This window comes from Orcinus orca, chromosome 12, assembly GCF_937001465.1.
Source record: "Orcinus orca chromosome 12, mOrcOrc1.1, whole genome shotgun sequence".
Classification (NCBI taxonomy): domain Eukaryota; kingdom Metazoa; phylum Chordata; class Mammalia; order Artiodactyla; family Delphinidae; genus Orcinus; species Orcinus orca.
In genome coordinates this window covers 21,433,934-21,453,738 of record NC_064570.1, presented here as the reverse complement: position 1 = coordinate 21,453,738, position 19,805 = coordinate 21,433,934, and the positions used below count along the sequence as shown (strand labels likewise).

Sequence of the window (19,805 nt, the reverse complement as noted above, 5' to 3'; positions counted from 1 at the left end):
TATGGACGTCTCTCTTCCACTCAATTTTTTTTTTTTTTTTTTTTTTTTTTTTGGTACGCGGGCCTCTCACTGTTGTGGCCTCTCCCGCTGCGGAGCACAGGCTCCGGATGCGCAGGCTCAGCGGCCATGGCTCACGGGCCCAGCCGCTCTGCGGCATGTGGGATCCTCCCGGACCGGGGCACAAACCCGTGTCACCTGCATCGGCAGGCGGACTCTCAACCACTGTGCCCCCAGGGAAGCCCTATTCCACTCAATTTTGATGTGAACCTAAAACTGCTCTAAAAAAATAAAGTCTATTTTTAAATACATTTAGGCTGCTAAAAGAATCATGATATTGAAAATGTGCACTGCATTGTAACCTATGGATTCACAAGTAAATGAATCTAAAGACTTACAAATCATCATCTTGATGCTTTCATGAAGTTCATCATCCAGGTCTACCCCTCCATGATAAAGAAGTTACTTTTTTTCATTTTTTGGCCACGCAGCTTGTGGGATCTTAGGTCCCTGGATTGAACCCAGGCCCACAGCAGTGAAAGCGCTGAGTCCTAACCACCGGACCACCAGGGAACTCCCAGAAGTTACATTTTTTTAAGTTTACTAAAATCTTCTTTTTTTTTTTTTACATTTTAAACATACCTGAAAGACTTTACGATTTAGTAAATGTTAGTTGTCCTATCCGGGCATGTACTAAGGGCAATATGGAAGGTAACCTTGGCTTCTACTCAAAGTGATCCAAAGCCCCTGAGAACTTCTGCTGTCCTATTTTCCAAACATCTGAATAACACAATGGGATATTTTATCACCTAATAATATCAAAGTGGCACAGTTTATTAGAATTAACATTTATTTCACATATATTCCCTATCCCCATTTTATCAAGAAATTGGCTCAGAGAACACAGGACTAGCATAGATGTACGGACCTCAGATGGGCTCCTTCCAATCTTTTTGAAAAGGAATAGCAAACCCTTCCTATTTCCATACTCCTAACTCCAAACTAAAACCACCCCTTCTGTACTACATAAGATGTTCTTAGGCTAGCTTGGTAGCCAGCGCCTCTGTGATATGAGTGCTGGGAGAGGCCTGGGAAATAATCAAACTGTTATTTACTTAGTTTGAATACAGCAACTTTTAAACAACTTCCCTAGGCTTCCCAAGTTGTATCAAAGGATTCTCCATTGTAACAGTGTTTCCAAATGTGTTCGATCCTAGGAAATACTGCTGTGGTTGTCTGTCTGCTGGGTGATCTCACATCAACTTTTTTGTGTCTTTTTTCTCCTCATATCAATCATCCTTTTATCCATTAAATCACTGCAGTGATTCTTGTGTTTTTGATTAGAACATATTTTTACTTACTCTTTCAATCATCTGTCAATGGTATATAATTAACACTCCACAAGCTGCAAGTAACTGCCCAAATACTGTCTAAGCTCACTGAAGATTTTATTCAAAGTTCATGCTCTCTGGTTTATACTCAATTGCTGATGATGACACTTGGAAAGAATAAAAGAAGGACGACTAAAAATCACCCTATTTTATAATCCTAATTACATACTAAAGGAAATCAGTATTACCATAAATTTAGTATAGACTTATATGAAGACCAGTATGACAGCAATAAAATAAATCAACTTGTGAATAAACATATAATTGAAAATATAAACCATAATAATAAAGTATGAATTCTTTAGGTTCCTGGTGCTATTTTCAAATGCATCTCTTTTATATCATGAAAGAGAACAAGTAGACTGTGAGGATAAAAGGATGTTTTGCAGGATGGCATATTTTAGACTTTCTCTTTAGCAACTGCCAGAAAAAAATTTTTAAATGTTCCAATTTTGTGCTTTGAAGTATGTTATGAGAGTGAACAAATCCAACTTAATAAAATGTATTATCACTTCATTCAATGAAAAGGATTGAGACTTGAATTTTCCCAAGTTAATTCTTTTAAAACTCATTATTTCATTTAGGATTGGTTTCCCCTTAGATGTGTAGTGACGAGATGAGAGTAATAGTGAGTTACTGCAGTAATTGTTTGGGTCTCCATGTTTCTTGAGATCCCAGTTTGCGACAAGAGGTTCCACATTTTCTTAGACTCTGACTAGTCTTTGATGTAACTTGACTGTGAAAGACTGACTTGTCTCACAAGCTGGCATCTCTAAAAATATACAGGCATCCTAAGTTTTTATCCTTCTCTCATAATATCCAATATTGAGTCTTTCTTCTTCTCAAATGGACATCTGCCAGTCATTTGTTGTTTTCCCAGAAAACTGGCTCCCAAAAGACGCAGTAACAAAATCATCAGGACGCTCTTCTTTCTCAGGTCACATCCTATTTCATTACACACTGTAGGACTGCATTGTTCCTCTAGAGCCAGAACTTTCCCAGGTCAGAGCCCGGCTCAAAATGAAATATCTGAAGCATAGTCCAATGGAGAGGACAGCTCACTGAGTGAACAGGAAAGTACAGGAATAAAGGGAGAACCTCTTTTTAAACACACACATACATACACACACACACACACACACACACACACACACACACATGAATAAACCTTTCCTGAAAAACCTACCTGCCTACATGCTTCACAATCTGGTTCCAGTAAGACCATTTTTCTACTTCCGTATTTCCAAGCCCCATGATTTTTTCTTACAAATCACCCCCCGAATTATAACCTTCTCTTTATTAAGTGGCCTTCAGCACAAATGACTAGTGCCTTGATCTCTTCAAGACTGTATAACCATACAAAGGACAGCACTAAGACAGTCCAAGAACCTACAGGTGGTTCACTCTCTCTAGACGACAGCAAGAGGAGGAATCATCACCTCATACCCTCGGGCTCTCCGTAAAAGTTAGTGTCTTCTTCAAATGGAAATATATTTATGCAGCACTCAAATGCTTAAGAACACCCTTCCTTTTCCAGCCTCCATCTACATTTAATATCTCAGAATTGGCCCTCGATAAAGTCTAAATAATAGTTTAAGTGCCCCCATGGCCTATCGTCAAGCACATTATTGGGACATCAGGGCTCCCACACGAACTAAAGTGAGATCAAAAATTAGTGAACTGGACAAATTCTTTTATTACGACACCGTAGGTTTTTTTGTTTGTTTGTTTGTTTTCTTGCGGTACGGGGGCCTCTCACTGTTGTGGCCTCTCCCGTTGCAGAGCACAGGCTCCGGACGCGCAGGCTCAGCGGCCATGGCTCATGGGCCCAGCCGCTCCGCGGCATGTGGGATCTTCCCGGACTGGGGCACGAACCCGCGTCCTCTGCACCGGCAGGTGGACTCTCAACCACTGCGCCACCAGGGAAGCCCGACACCGTAGTTTTTTATTCTCTCCTAGTTCCTCACAAAATCCTGTGTACTTCCTCAGAGACTAAAAGTGTGACTAGAGTTAAATCTAAAATAAGCTACTTTCCATAGTGGTTACAAGGATTCCACAGTCAGAGTGCCCACTCAGAAAATGATAACCTTTGTTTCAGTAACATATAGTTATTAACTTTCAGTTATTGTCTGATACATCACTTCTACATACAGTGCCACTTGTTCTATGAAATATGCCCCCATCTAGGTACCCACCTTCTTTCCTATTCATTATGTGGATTAATAAGCAATCTGTGCAGGCAAATTAAAAGAAGAGAGTTTTCTCATGGACACTAAAGACAAGCTAGATCTAAATTAAGAATATTTCTCAAAACTGTGATTAAGATGCAACAAAACCCATGCAGGTACTGTCTAGATATTATTCTTAAAAGTAATACACCTGGGGCTTCCCTGGTGGCGCAGTGGTTGAGAGTCCGCCTGCCGATGCAGGGGACACGGGTTTGTGCCCAGGTCCAGGAAGACCCCACACGCCGCGGAGCGGCTGGGCCCGTGAGCCATGGCTGCTGAGGCTGTGCGTCCGGAGCCTGTGCTCCGCAACGGGAGAGGCCACAACAGTGAGAGGCCTGCGTACCGCCAAAAAAATAAAAATAAAAAAAAAGTAATACACCTGCATGGACGTACCTCCCAACATTCTATATCTGCACTTTCAATTAACAGAAAACATAAATTGAAGAAAAGGTTAATTTATATTAAAGTGGTAACCATTTGAGCTAAACTTAGTATCAGTATGGCATGTCATTTCTATGGCCAAAAAGTGGGAAGTAGAAAAGGTTCGAATAACTGGCACAGGTTTGAATAACTGGTACAGGTGTGAATAACAGCGTGTCCACCAGCAATATATTTGCTTTATTTTTATGATTAAAGTCATTATACTCGAGATTTCTGGGCTCCTGGGACCAAGACTGCAATAATAATATGCTAATTCAAAGCCAATATGTCTCCTATGCAAAATACACATACTTCAAACTATTTACAAATGCAGTAGGATTTTCTGCATAGAAGTTTTCACATACACGTCTTTCATCTGTTTCATTTAACTGTGTTTGTATGGAACTGCCCAAATCGGGAACCAGACTCTCCGTGTGTTACAGTACGTATGCCCACCACTACTTACCATTTTAGGTACAAACTCTTTAGGCTGAAATACAAGCCCTCAGACAACATACCCCAACCTTTCTAACTTTTTCACCAACATTCACTTAATATGCATTTTGTGCTGCCCTCAAATCAGATGCTTTTCTGAAAACACTCTTGGCACTTTCCCAGGTTGGTGCCTGTCAACATCAAGGCCTATCTAAAGCGTCTCCTCCCAGGTAGCCTCTCTGGATATCCCCAGCCAAGGGTGATTTTGCACCTTAATACTTCATACATGCCTCCCTTGTGGTACTTAACCTGCTTCTTTTAATTATGGCTTCCTTTGCATAGTTCTTTCCCTCAATATAGTAAATTGTCAAAGTTTTGATGATGACACACAGGGGCAGAAGAAAGCTTCTGGCAGTGAGGATTATGTTCACTATCTTGATTGTAGTGATAGTCTCACAGGTGTAAACAGTTTGAAACCGTGCCCCATAGGGTTAAGAGAAACTGGTGATTACCAGAAATTGTTGAGCTTGTCTTAAAGAACAGCAGGTAAGGGAACCGCTTGTTAAAAACCCCTCTGCTTATAACCTGCCTTCACTGACCAAGCTCGCCTTAATTATTATTTAAGTTTAGTTTATTAAAAAAAAGTTTTGATGATGAGAATAGTGAAACACTCTTCTTTATATTTTATACTCTATTTATACTTTATTTCATATTCCCATATATCTTACACGTGCCAGGACCTCCAAAATTATATATGTTAAAATAGGTTTGTATTATATTATTAGACATTCCTGCTCTGTTCCAGTTGTAAGTCTCAGCAAACATGTCTAGGCCTTTTCTGTAAAACATTTCTAAGCCAGTTGGCAAGAGGATATATTCTGAAGAGTAACTGAAGATAAGTAATTCTTTTTGAGGATTCATTAAAAAAAAAAAATAGCCTGGAGTAAATTCCAGAAATGAATAGCCTGATCCCTAAAGAAATTAATAAAATAAAAATGAAAACTACATAATAAGAGGTCTAGCTGAAGGAGTTAGGGATATTTAGCCTGGAGAAAAGAATACTTACGGTGAACATGATCGCTATCTTTAAATAATGGTAAGATTGTCATGCAAGTTGATAAGCAAACTTGCTCTGGATAGCGGCAGAGGGCTCAACTGCTGATAAATTGAAGTGTCCAAGAGTGGAAAAGGCCTCCCTAAGAAAGGAAGAGGTGTGTAAGCAGAGACCAAATGCAGGCAGTCCTTGGTGATTTGTCCTGAGTGATTTCTACTTGCTCAGTTGGGGATTTAATGATGGTTTTCTCTAATCCTGAAATGCTATGAAAGACTTCACATTGCAAAGTGTCCTGTCACCACTTGGCAAATCAATACATCAGATCCTACCCTTAAGGAAATTAACCAGCATAATTCAAATTAGGCACTTTAAGGGATGCCCTAAATAAGTCATCACTGCAGTACCACACATTGTATCAGAGTGACAGGAAGAGGTAAAATTTCCCACAAAACACTAAACTGATACTGAAGATGCAGCCTGTTCAAAACCAAGATCTGACCTGTCTGGAAAAAAGCACAAGGAGAGGTTCCATTGAATAAGGACGGAGGCCACTTGCATATTCCAAAAGAGTCTCAAAATCCCATTTCCCCATGCCTACCCGTCTCATTGCCTCATTTTTCAGAAATACTTACATGTCAGACATAAGAACAGTAGTCTGATTTACACAATTTTGTGGCATATTATAAAAATTTTTTATGAAACTTAAACCAAAACCAGTTGGCTTAAAGGAGATGACAAATGTTAAATATACTGTTAGACACTGACTGCTTTTACAGCTATAAGAAAGGTTACAATAATCACAGCAGGCTTCAAAGCCAGGAAAACTTTGTTATTAATTTCAAAATGTCTTCTATTTACTTCTCATTGTTCCCATTCTATATAACCCAAAAGAATATAGGAAAAGAAAGACAAATTATGAGGACAATGTCTTCACAATATAAGTTCCTGAGATTATTAGCTAGAATGTAAAATTTTTTCCAGATCAGCTATTAATATCCATCATACCTATTTTCAGACACTATTAGGTTTAACATTAGTAAATTCTCACCAAACATGGACAAAAGTCAACTGATGACAGAACGAATTTGGAGTTTATCCATTTAAAAATCTAATCTCCACACAGCATCCCATTATTTGCTATATTCTACACTGTCAGGTGATTTATTTTTAAAGGTCATTTTGAATATTCTCAGCCACTTGGCCCATTTCAAAAGCTACACTTGATTAAATTTGGGCAACAAGTTCATCGTAAATATTACTGAGGTCATCTGAAGAAGTAAACAGATTACAAATTCAAAAACAAATGTCTTTGGATTCCTTTTCTTTTGCTTCACATGGGTATAAGTATCTCGAAATTTTTACACATGTGCATTAGTGACCTACGCAAAATTTAGATGCATCGGGGATATTACAGCAAGCTATGGAGCTACTGACCGTGATCTTTCTGAAAACAGTTACATATGCCTGTGATAAACTGCATCAGTAGCAGTCAATTATCTCAAGAACACTCTACTAACCCTTGTCACAAATGTATTGCTGTGCATCAGATTTTTTTTCAACAATTGAATTATTCTCAAAACTCAGTGTTGCTTCACATCCTAAAAATAGTTCCAGTTCTCTCCTGTTACCCTGCTCTGTTCCCAGGAGGCAGGGCAGTGCTATAAACAATGCTTCATTTTTTACAGATGAAGAAACAGTGAAATATAACAGAGGTACAGTCACTTGGCCTGAATCATTCTGAAAATCAATAATGAGGCAAGCAATAGACTAGTGGGGATCAGGGTTTCCCATCAGCCATTCTGGTGTCCTCTGCACCCCTGGCGTGGGCGCTGATGAGCACACCCTCTCAATGCGGGCACAAGAGATATTTGAAATCCCCATTTTACCCCCCAAAATCTCTATTTCTCCCAAAGAGAATTAATTCAATGTTTCTAACTCTGGATTTTTCCCTTGCTTAGAGAAATGGGGATTATTCAAAATGTAAGCATCAGGAGAAAAAAGAAGAATAAAGTTTGATAATTGTTCCTTGCATAAGGAGAAGCTGAACTTCCCATGACCTGTCCATAAAGTCTCAGGGCCAGCCATCAGGATTGTCCCATGGGCCACTACTGAGTTGCAACGCCAGATTTCATCACTAGCTTCAAATGAGAGGAAAAGATTCACCCCCAGCCTTTGCTTCTTCATTTTTCTCTGCCTCCATAGGGCAAGCGTCTTCAAAGGAGGAAAGGAATATATACAGTACTCTCTCTTTTCTGCTAATTCATCCAAGCAGGCCCACCAAGAAACAACTCTTCCTCACACCCCACCCTCCTGAGCAATGACCATCCTCACACTGCTTTCCTTTTCAGAGCACCCTGAACAAAAGACATCCAAAGAAAACTGTCCTGTACAGAAGAATCCCAGTTCAACTCTAAACTTCTCTGTCCAACTGTAGGAAAAAAATACCTCAAGATGACTCCATCTGTGCCCTGGCTATAAAAACAAAACGGGAAGTGCAGAGCCCAAGGAGGCGCTGACTATGGCTTCAAGAAGTGTCTGTGATCGCAGCGTGGATCGGTGAGGCAGCTGTTTCCTGGAGAACTTCTTTACAAAACCGAAGAAGCAGTTAAGGGTGAGCAGACTGATGGACTGGGTGTGTGGGAGAGCAGGACTTCATGCCCTGTGTGGTTCTGATGACCCCTTCTCTTACACTGGGTCAAATGTCTTTTCTCACCATGTAGACAGTAAGCTTCTTGAGAATTATGACTTTAAGCATTCACCAAACATCTATTGTGTGCCTACTGCATACCACGCACTGTGTTTACCACACTTTTGTAAAAGTGTAAACCATCCTAACCCACTAGAAATTTTATAACAAAAATTATCAGTTAAAAACTGAAAAATTCATTTAAATAAGATTAAAAATATACATTCCAAATATAATTTGTGGTCATCGCTTCCCTTTAGCAAGCTTAGCAATGCATTTTACAATATGTGTCATTTGTAAACCATCTTTTTTTCCTCCCCATAAAAAAATAGCCAGGACCTGATTCTACAGGTATGAAGAGGGGAAATGCTGAACCATAAAGAGGAACTTTTTAAAAAAAATTAATGCTATGGGGAATTCCCTGGCAGTCCAGTGGTTAGGACTCCGTGCTCTCACTGCTGAGGGCCCAGGTTCAATTCCTGATAGGGGAACTAAGATCCCACAAGCCGTGCGGCACAGCCAAAATACAAAAAACCAGAAAAACTAATGCTATAATATTTAGTCATATAAAAACAGTACCTCTTCAAAAACTACCTTACTAAGAAAAAAATATATATATATAATAAATGGGATATTTTCATTATTGATTTAGTAAGATTTTGCAATGCTTCTATAACTGTTATTTGGGTTGAGAGACCCAATTAAAAAGTAGAAATTCCAAAAAAAAAAAAAGTAGAAATTCCTAAAAACACTAGAAAGTAGCACAGTGGCTGAATATGCCATAAAAAGTTTCTAAATTAGTCCACTAGAATGTAAACGCCATGAGGACAGGGAATTTTTTTTTTCACTATTTTGTTCACTGATGAATCCCCAGTATCTAGAATAGCACTTTTTCCAGAGTAGGTGCTTAATAAGTTTTTGTTGAATTAATAAGTGTTTGTTTAAAAGTCAGCAGTCCCACATACACACTACCAAATGTAAAATCGAAAGCTAGTGGGAAGCAGCCGCATAGCACAGGGAGATCAGCTGGTGCTTTGTGACCACCTAGAGGGGTGGGATAGGGAGGGAGGGAGATGCAAGAGGGAACAGATATGGGGACATATGTGTATGTATAGCTGATCCACTTTGTTATAAAGTAGAAGCTAACACACCATTGTAAAGCAATTATACTCCAATAAAGATGTTTTAAAAAACAAACAATAAAAGTCAGCAGTCCCATGAACAGTTTAGCTGGTCTCCTAAGAAAGCCCAAGGCCCCAGGGGTAAATACTGATTCTCTGGCTCTTGCAATTTACGTAGAAGTTCAAGTTGGGTAATTCCAGGCTCAAAGCCTATTTTTAGACCAAAAACTCCAGAAGGATGATCCACAGAGAACCAGAGAATTTAGTTCACTTCACTAGTGTAGCACTGGCTGAGCTAAAGGAAAAACACCCCGAACTTTAATTGCTATTTGCATTTGTTAACTATTGAAAAACAAGTGCCTTCTGACTTCATTTCTTAAACCATTTCAATCAAATGTAAGTCTTTTATTGTCATTTCTTTTGATCTCACCTTTTCTTAATAGTAATCATAGCTACCAGGTATCAAATGTTTACTGTGTGCTCATTGAGAGAATGTGCACATTCTCATAAAAATTTCACAGTGGCCCTTAAACAGATATTATCATCCTCATTTTGTAACCTCGGAAAGGTAACCGACCTTCATAAATTCTCCCAGCTGGTCATGGAGCTGGAATTCACCCAGTTCTGTGTGACTTCAAACCAGGCTCTTAACCCCTAGGGCTACCTGCGTTTCCCACTGGCAGATGTGCATAAACTGTTGTGGAGAACATTGTGCTAAGGGATAAAATCGTTGACGATTTTTTTAATTTTTGAAATAATTTTGATGTGTAAACAATTGCTTATGCTGCATGGAATGGTGAAAAGACCAAACGTTTCTGGAACCAAATGGCCCTGAGTTCAAATCCTGCTTCACCACCAACTATCAGAGTGTTCTTGCAAAAACCACTTAACCTTTCTGAGTCTCCCTTTCCTTAAGTGTAACCATGAATATGGCAACAAATCTTCTCGGGTTTGTTACTGGAGAGTGCCTGGTCTGAAGCCTGCACAGACTAAGTGCCCTTCAAGCCTAAATTCCTTTCCTTCTAACGGATTTGCTAAATTGGCACTGTGGTGATTTTTTTAAGTGTTTAGTTCATCCTTGTAATACCATAATCACTGAATATAATGACACTGCATTCTCTATAACTACAAAGTAGAATTTATAAACTGATAAAATATGAGTTGGAAGAGGCTCTAGAGGCCATCTGTTCCCATCCTTTCCATTTCCAAGTCAAGTCCAGAGAGTTTAAAACGACCTGTTTCCAAGTTTTGACAGAAAGTTAATTGCAAAGACACAACTAGACCTTACGTCCTCCGCCCCCCACTCCCACTATACCCCCCCATTTTTGCCTCACATTACACAGGCATGGCAACGCATGTCACTGTCAGACAATTAAGCAGTATAAAATAACCTCAGTTTAACTGCATCCAATTAACAAGCCCAATTAGTGTTTCACATGTACACTATTAAACTAGTTGTCTGGCTTCCAAAAGAAATAAAACATGTTTCAAATGAATGTAGCATTTTAGTGAACAAAGCTGCTTCCAATTTAAATTACCTTTCCTATCATCTTCTTTTTATAGAATTAGACCTAATCTCCATTTTAAAAGAAATACTTCCTGCGACTATGAGGATGAGAATTACTATGCTGTATTTTACGTATCAAAATTTTCTTTCTCACGGAATACATATGATTTTCTAAGATTAGTATATGTGTGTGTTCACGTGCACACACGTGCCCATACACACATGCATGCCTACAGATCCCCAAGCAAATACAAATGAGGGTGTGTCTACATTTACCTACTGCCTAGTTTCAAAAGTCCCATCTATTTGTTAAGCTTCTGAAATTAAGTGAATCTGCCACAATGCAAATAATAAGAGCTTCAGTGAGCTCCTGCTTTCTTTTTCAGAGAAAACGAAACCACCAAATAAATCTTTGTCAAAAAAACACTGCTTTTCAAATCCACTGCAGTAGGCTATCTGTCCAGTATTGTCGTGCGTTAGGTACAATTGGGTATCAGATAAAAGCAGCATTCTAATGAACCATGAAATGAATCATCTCTTCATTTCTTAAATATTTATACCTAAAAACACAAATACCTTGTAATTCTAAGTATAACCATTTTTATAAGTTGGTGTTTGATGGTCAACTTTCACTATTATATTTATGAGTGTTTTCTGGAGTAAAAAGTTTTGTAGTAGCACTGTACTTGTAATGCAGCACTGTACTTAAAACTTCGTTCAGAGTGACAATCTGCCATATCTATTTGGCCATGTTTATCAAAATATTTTAATCACTCTTGTTACTATTTTATAAGGTGCTTTAAATATGTCCATTAACAGGATGAAAGAATTCCTATTGCTAGGCAGTAGTATCAATCTACTACCAAGTAGAAGTAAGAGAGTAGTTACTTCTCTTTTGGGCGTTACAGGAATTTTACTGCCTCTTAGCTACCAAGATATCCAACTCACATACCCTTTTTTAAAATTATTTATTTATTTATTTGGCTGCGCCGGGTCTTAGTTGCAGTATCCCCTATACCCTTATAATCTTTCTAAAACATACATATTATAGCAACACTCTTCTGCTCAAAAACCTTAAGTGAAATCCAGCTTTCTTAGGAGGGCTATACAGCCTCACAGGATCTGGAACCAATATGCCCTCCCAGGCTCACCTTGTTCTTTCCCTCCCGTAACTTTAACTATTCCCCACGACTACAGATCAAATTATGCTGGGGCCCTCCCTTCCCTTTTTTTTTTTTTTTTTTGCGGTACGTGGGCCTCTCACTGTTGTGGCCTCTCCCATTGCGGAGCACAGGCTCCGGACGCGCAGGCTCAGCGGCCATGGCTCACGGGCCCAGCCGCTCCGCGGCATGTGGGATCCTCCCGGACCAGGGCACGAACCCGTGTCCCCTGCATCGGCAGGCGGACTCTCAACCACTGCACCACCACGGAAGCCCCTCTCCCTTCCCTTTTTGCTCACTGAAATTCTACTCAACTTTCAAAGGCCCCCAATCAAAAAAATCACGTCTTCCCATAAAGACTTTCTAATCTTTCTTGTTGGAAAAAAATATGCCTTCATTTATACACTGCTTTCACTTGTTTTTTGGGGGGTTTTTTTTGTTTGTTTTTTTGTTTTTTTGCTGTAGCTATATGATTCCATTTATTTAACATTATTAATGTGAAGAAATTACACAGATGGAGAACAAATTAATTATTGTCTAGATTTAGGGATGGTGGGGAGAAAGGTGATAGGTATGATCTATATCCACACCTCCTCAAGGCAGCACAAGGAACATCTTTTAGTTCTGTTTCTTGACAGCAGGGTAGCTACATGAATCTATACCTGTGGTAACAAGACATAGGAGTATACACATGCCATATAACAATATCAATTTCTTTGCTTTGGTATAATACTCTCATTCTAGAAGGCAGCCACTGGGAAAAAAACCATGTGAAGAGTACATAGGACCTGTCTGCAGTACTTTTATAACTTTCTGTGACTCTGTAATTAGTTCAAATAAAATCACTAGTAAGTTTTAATAAAGTTTACTTAGAAGCCATATGCCTTCTCTAGACTGTAAAATTCTTGCGGTCAGGGATCTTTGTCCTTTTATTCTGTCAGTTACTCATTCTGACGCCCAGTATGACTCCACAGCTCAGGCTTGGGATTACTACATACCCTTTCTGCCACCTAAATAGAATTTTCTACATTATATAAATTTTAAAACAGGGAGAAAATAGTTAAATGATACAGCTGACAAAATGGAATATTAGTCCAAGGCTGCATAAAGGAATGCTGTATTTCAAGAACCTCTTTTTTTCTATTCTTTGCCTTCATACTCTTTTGTATGTATTACACTGATTCCTCATCATATGGAAAGTAAAAAAAATCACATCCAAATTTCTCTAAACTTTCTGATATTTGCAAAAATGTAGACAAATTATCTGGGGAATTGACTGTTTTAGTAGCTATTTAGAATCATACGGACCCAGCTCATGCAGGGCTCTAGAGATTAATCGGTTACTTCACACAGTGACCTTGGAGAGACTTTTGAATTTGCAGTTATTCATTAACTGAATCAATGATGCTGGACAATTTGGTTAACTGGAGCCCCAAATAATTACTTTTTAAAACAAATTATTTATTCCTAAAAAAAATTATCTGCAAATAATTATACAACTAAACCCCTCAAACTAATGTCAGCACATAAAATCATAACAAATTTCCAGGGAGGTCATTTATGTGGAAGCATTGTGAAAAGACACATGCTATACATAAGCCTCCTCCAGCTTCTAGGCCCTGCCCCCCAAATTCCCTCTCCAATGATCAGTCTCTAACATGGCTAAGAGTAGGGTCATCACCTGCCCTGATGTGCCAAGGACAGTCTCCATTTATGCCAAGTTAGATAATGATTCATGTGGTCAACATGCCCACATGCTCTGGCCTCACCTTGCATTACCTCTCTTGTTATGTGCCCTCCAGCCCCACTGGCTTGCTTTCAACTCCTCAAAACACTGTATATCCCCCAACCTCGGCGCATTTGCATCGTTTCTTCTTTGTACAATATGCTCCCTCTCCCCACCTACCTTTTTCTTCTCTTATTTATCCTGCAGTCTCAGCCCAAACATCACCTCCTCAGAGAGACCTCTTCCTCACTCCCAGACAGGGGTGGTAGACCCCTTGTTATACACTCCTTTACATTTCTTCCATAGTACTTATAACAAACCTCATGATTACTATCTGTCAGCCCCACTAGATTACAAGCTCTTTTTCTGGTCTGGGTCATCATTATACCTTTGGTGTCTAGCACAAGGCCTGACCCATAGTAAATACTGGTTGAATGAATGGACAAATAAATTGCATTGATCAAGACAACGAGGGCACCTGTCATAATACTCTGAAGAAAGGGCTAAGATTAGAAGTGACAAGTCAAAAATGCTGGACATCCCTGAGTACTTCCTGACCTTACATCCAGCCATCTTGTGACCGAAGGGGTAGGTCAAACCCCACCTGCTTTCTGCCCAGAATTGTCTTAAGGCACACAAACATCATTTCCATCGTTTCTCTCCAAAGGACTTTCTTCAAATATGTCAAATGGTCAGACTCCAAATTTGTAACTGTTAGGAAATCTAACATTATGGACACTTGTGGGATAGATCACACATCACAGTTAACACTCCACATGATGGGTAATGGGAGTATATGTCAAGATTAGCAGCACATTATTTGGCCCAGGACAATAGTGACACAAAATATCAAGCAGTTCTGATTCTATTCGAAATGCAGTGTTTAAGACGGTATAGTCCTATATCTAACTTCATGCTAGTAGCCATGATCCACCTCAGAGAAACCAAAGATTGCACAGACCAAGTAAGCTGTGTCCTCTCCTTGTAAACAAAGGCCTGGGTGTTGCTCCACAGGAATAGACAAAATGCTGAAATATTTTTTCCAAATTATTTAGAGCCATCTCATAGCTACAAATACTGATTTATAACCTCCTTTTTGTTAGAGTTGCCATAAATAGTATATAGAAAGCAATGCTTTTGATTGTGATCAAATATCAGGAACAGAAAATTACATCACTTACAAAATTTGCTTCAAATAAGCACAATCTTGTTTTCATAAAGTTTTCCCATTTTCCCGCCATCTTCTGTGTTCACCCACAACTTCAAACTTTGAGAAGACTCACTGGAACATTCACTATAGTTTTACTCAAGATTAATGAACGCTCTGCCCCTGTGGTTACAGCAAAGCCACACACATGGTCTGAAGTTCCTTATGAAATCTGAAGTCCACTGAGTTGAGTTAGAAAACTGCCTCTGCTCCTTTTTATAATATCACTTAAAAAGGTGCAATACTACCAAGTTTTAGCCAAAATATGGATTCACAATGAATTCATATATAAATACATTAACCAGAAGCATATCACTGTAATTGTCAGGTGGAGATTTAAATTGTAATTGTCAGGTGGAGATTTAAATTGCAAACCATTTCTCCACCTACAGGTCTACTGCATAGACCTACAGAGAGTTCCATTGATGTTGACTATGAACCAAACATGAAAACAGTGTTTATTTGTGATAGACATAGGTGATTAGTTTGATCCACCACCATCTACCCAGTTGATCTTAGCCACATTCCCCTTATTATAATAATTACCACATCAGGTATTAAATTATCCCCTATCTTAATGGATTACACTTTCCACGCCAAATAACATTTTCTATAAGTCTTTAAAGCTACTTTCCGTATGTTGAAGCTTTCTGATTAATTTCAGCTAATTACTGATAACTCAAAAATCTTAAACCAACACAGATAGAGTACATGTTATTTGTTGTTGCTGCTTGTTGAAATAAGTCCTGCTTCAAAAAACAAAACTGGTAAATTCTTAAAGATTCTTCATTTTAGACTGAATCAGCGTAAAAGATTCAGCCTAATTTTTTGAACAGTGACAAAGGGCCAAAAGCTCAAGCAGACACATGTACCATTATTCCACAAGGAACACCTGCATACACGTTGTCTCTGTTTTGGTTTCATAGTAACAAGAACATTTGTAAACACATCTCATGTAAACGGAGCCTGATCAATCAAAAGATTCTTCCGGCTAATCTTTCAATGTAGTCAAATAGCATGATTTCATTATGTGATAATATATACATAGTAAATTCACTTTTACATTCCATGTTTAAGAGAAATATAGACATGTTTTATCTATTCTAATGGTATTTTTCCAAAGACCTCCACAAGGATCTAACCAGTTAAAAATCACTTATATCTTAATTTGTAATTTCATTAATACATTACCATTCTCAACATTGTCCCCAAATCAATTTCACATCAGTTTAATCATAAATACCCTTACATAAATAAAAGCAGTCTCTAATAAAGCCAACCACATAAAATACAATCACCATCACAGAAATATAGTCACCAACAAGCAGATTTTGTTTTATACCTGACCTATGTTCAAAGCAAGAAACTCAGACAATTTTCAAAAGATTCACCATTGTAATATAACATTTTTCTGTATATAAGAAATATACTGCATTTCCAACCTAGTGGTCAAAAGGATTATGACACTTGAAGCACACTATCATTAAGGTGATGTTGGTAAATCCCATTCACCTCAAAATGAAAATGCACAGTTTTCATCTGGTACCATGACTTCTTGGTGTTCCACAGGAATTTTGTCTGAATAATGAAAATGATATGCATTTTACTCACGTGGAGGGCATTTCTGTCTTGATAAACTATTTGGCCTATATCCTAAAAATCAAAACCAATCTACTCATTACACAATTTCTTAGTTAAAATTTTGCTTTGGCACTCTTATAAGGTGAAAAAGCACAGGACATTTGCAAATTCTGATATATATATGTGATATGAATATAATATATATAATATATACTACACATAATATATATGCACATATTTTTTTAAACTTGATTTCCTCAAGGACAAATATCACCAAAGATTACTATATCACTAGAGGAAATGTTTCTAATAAAGTTAAACTGCCTTTTTCTAGGAGGACAGATCATTGCAAATTTAATTAAAAGGTATCTTATTAATATTTCAAGTAATTTCTGGGCTTGATTATGCACTACAGAAGAAACAACTGTACTGAAGAGAAAAATCAATAGCCCTTGACTAGGGCTCTGAGCATGCTAGAAAAACACAGTTCTCTTGTGACTTACCCAGGTCTAGCCTTTGGGGATGGGGGAGGGTACCAATATTAATTTGGAAGTAGACTGAATTATTTTTAAAATGGCAAAAAAAAAAGGAAGGAGAAAAATCAGTTCAAATTTTCCACTATAATGAAAGTACCGGAAACGAGCCTTTTTATGTTCATTTTAGGCCTAAGTAACTGTGCAGAGAGTAAGGCTTTTGCAATGTCAGTTGCACACTCCGCTTCCTGTGCGAATTCTAAACCATTACAGGTGTCCTAAACCCTCCAGCGAAACCTATCTGTTATCAGGGGAATCCTCCGGTCCCCTCAAAGCCATCCCCACTGCCCCCTACCCCGCACGTATTATTGCCCATCTCCTCCGAGTGCCTTTATTAAGGACCCTCTCTCTTCTCTGCACTCCCGAGGTTAAAGTACCCACTTTTCTTCGGCGTAGCATGTAAAAGCTTTCCCATTAGAGAGGACTAGTTCCTGCGGTCCTTTTTACTTAGATGCTTTCAAGTCAGACAAGAGAAGAGCCACTTGAAGAAAACCCTCCTTCCCCCCTCCTTTTCCCCCACTGGAGCCACGTCCCTGAAGGACAACACCGAGGGACACTTCCTGACCTTCTATCCCCTCACCCAGTTTGGGCTTGGAGGGCTGGGGTCGCATTTTCTCGTGTCCTCTGCTGCACTGGATGTGTTATGTAAGAGGGACAGGACACGGGAGGCACATGCGTAAAAAGCGCACCGATCTGTGATAACAGCTGGGCTGGCAGAGCAGATCTGGAGTCTCCCCCACCAAATACGACAGACACCACACACACATCCCCACCCCCATCCCCACTCCCACCCCCCGCCCAGCAGTGTTTTCCTGTCTCACCCCTACCAGTACCAGACGCTCAGAATGGAAAGGCGGGGGGAGGGGTGAAGGGAGGTGAGAGAGGAGGAGGAGCAGCGGCAGCACATCTGCTTTGATAGCAGCCGGCAGAGCCGCCGCGGCAGAGAGCCCCTCGTTAACCCCCTTCCTGTGGCTGCACCACGTCATGGAACATTCCCGGAACGGGCCAACGTTCCACCCACTTCAGGGAACAGACATAAAGGCGCAGACCCAGCTCCCCACAGTGCACAGCCCAAACACACATGTCCCTTCCCGGTCCCCGGGCAGACGCACAGAGGAACACGCATGCAAACCGCCCCCACCCGTCTCCGCGCGCCCCCGGGCAGCCCGCCGCGCGGGGAGCCGTTCTGCGGCCGGTGCACCCGCAAGCCGAGGGCGCCTCCGCCTGAACCTTCCATCGAGTCAGTCCCCTCCTTCCTCGCTTCCTTCCTTCTCCCGTTCCTTCCTTCCTTCCTCGCTCGCGAGGAGAAAGGAGTCGCCGAAATGCCAACAGCCGGCTCCTGCGCTGCGCACGCTGGGCCGCAGGCCGGCGGCGCGGCCCTCGCGCCGCCCGGCCGCCCGCCCCCGGCCAGCGCCGCGCGGCCCCCTCCCCCGCTACCTGAAGACTGGCGGCCGGCGGCCGCGGCAGCCGCAGCGGTGGCCCGGCGGTGCACGCCGGTGCACGTCCCTCATTAGTAACCAGGCACATTCCTGCCTCCAGCGCTCCCGCGCCGCCCCCCTCCTCCCCCCACCCAGGACCTTACGCAAAGCAGCGTCCCCTCGTCTGCATAGCTCCTCGGCCAGGGTATTCCCCGCATTTCCCAACGCGCCGGACCCCCCTCCCGAGGTCTCCCCCATCCCCGCCCCCTCCGACCCTCACCCTCTGGACGCCCGCCCGAAGCCGGGGGCGCGCGGCGGGAGGGGCCGTGGGGTCCGGCGGAGGCGATTTCGTGTAAAGTGAAACGAGTTCCTAATGCTAAAGGAGACAGGAAAAACACCGCGCCGAGGCCACTTACCGAGCCGAGGAACCTAGATTCCCGCCGCTCTGCTCGCCCGAATGGTCTGTCCACGCACCCCAAGGCTGCACCCAGTACCCCAAAGTCGAGACGTGCAGGAATATGGTTAACTGGCCGGGAGACCCTCCAAGTTGCTCCGGGCTCCCGGGAGCTTCAACGTCCAGGACACAACTTGGCCAAGACTTGTGCCACAGTCACCGAAGATGTTCCTGTGGAGACCCTCCTCCGGCGGGGAGAGACAGCGCTCGGCGGCGCCCCGCTCGCCTCCTCTCCACCCCCTCACCTCCAGCCCACCTCCCGCCGGCCGCCAGCCTCCGGGCCGCGAGCCCCTCGGGCGGCTGTCAGCTCCCGGCCGCCGCCGGGTGACAGGGGCGGGAGGAGGGCGCGACGCGGCGGCCCGAGCCCAAGCGGGCGAGGGGGATCCTCGCAGCAGCAGCGGCGGCCGCTCACCTGGAAAGTCACCGCTGAGAAGAAGGAGGAGGAGGACGGTGAGGAGGAGGAGGAAGAGGAGGGAGAGGAGGAGGGGGAGGAAACCCCCCTGGTGCCCTTGTTCTCGCTGCCGCGGCGGCCGCTCCTCGCCAAGGCTGAGCGTGTCTGGTGGGGGGTGTCTGGTAGCATTTCCTTAAGGACAGAGGGAGGGCGGGCGCGGAGGGAGGGAAGCGATCCCGACCGCCTGCCCAGGCTCCTCTTCCCTTTATTTATTTTTCTGACACGGTACGGAGATGGGCCCGGGGCAGGGGCCACCGGGCTCAGGAGGGAGCCGCGAGGCCCGGGCCGCAGTAGTCTGCGTGCGGGAGCCGCAGCGGCCGCCTCCCCTCCCGGTCTGTGGACGCACCGGGTTATTCCTGGCAGCGCCTCCCCGAACAGAAGTTACTAGGAGGAGTGCGCGGCGAGGGCGGGCGGGGGGAGAGGCGGAGGGAGGGAG

At 41.9% G+C, this 19,805-nt stretch overlaps 2 protein-coding genes across 10 annotated transcripts in view; one reads left to right on the top strand and one right to left on the bottom strand.

The window, feature by feature from the left end:
• The window catches only part of HIVEP2 (HIVEP zinc finger 2), a 193,126-nt gene extending 173,383 nt beyond the window's left edge, over nucleotides 1-19,743 (bottom strand). For 4 of the 9 annotated variants that reach the window (XM_033405994.2, XM_033405986.2, XM_033406036.2 and 1 more), the window contains exon 1: nucleotides 18,881-19,019. The gene's annotated coding sequence lies outside the window, so the exon portion shown is untranslated. Of the gene's footprint in view, nucleotides 1-18,880; nucleotides 19,020-19,330 lie in introns of those variants that run through there. The other 5 variants (XM_049695566.1, XM_033406013.2, XM_049695568.1 and 2 more) reach the window with 2 other exon arrangements.
• The window catches only part of LOC125960724 (basic proline-rich protein-like), a 38,568-nt gene continuing 36,933 nt past the window's right edge, over nucleotides 18,171-19,805 (top strand). Inside the window, exons 1-2 of the mRNA XM_049695629.1 lie at nucleotides 18,171-18,542; nucleotides 18,657-19,368. Of these exons, the coding sequence (XP_049551586.1) occupies nucleotides 18,171-18,542; nucleotides 18,657-19,368 (1,084 nt within the window). The remainder of the gene's footprint in view (nucleotides 18,543-18,656; nucleotides 19,369-19,805) is intronic.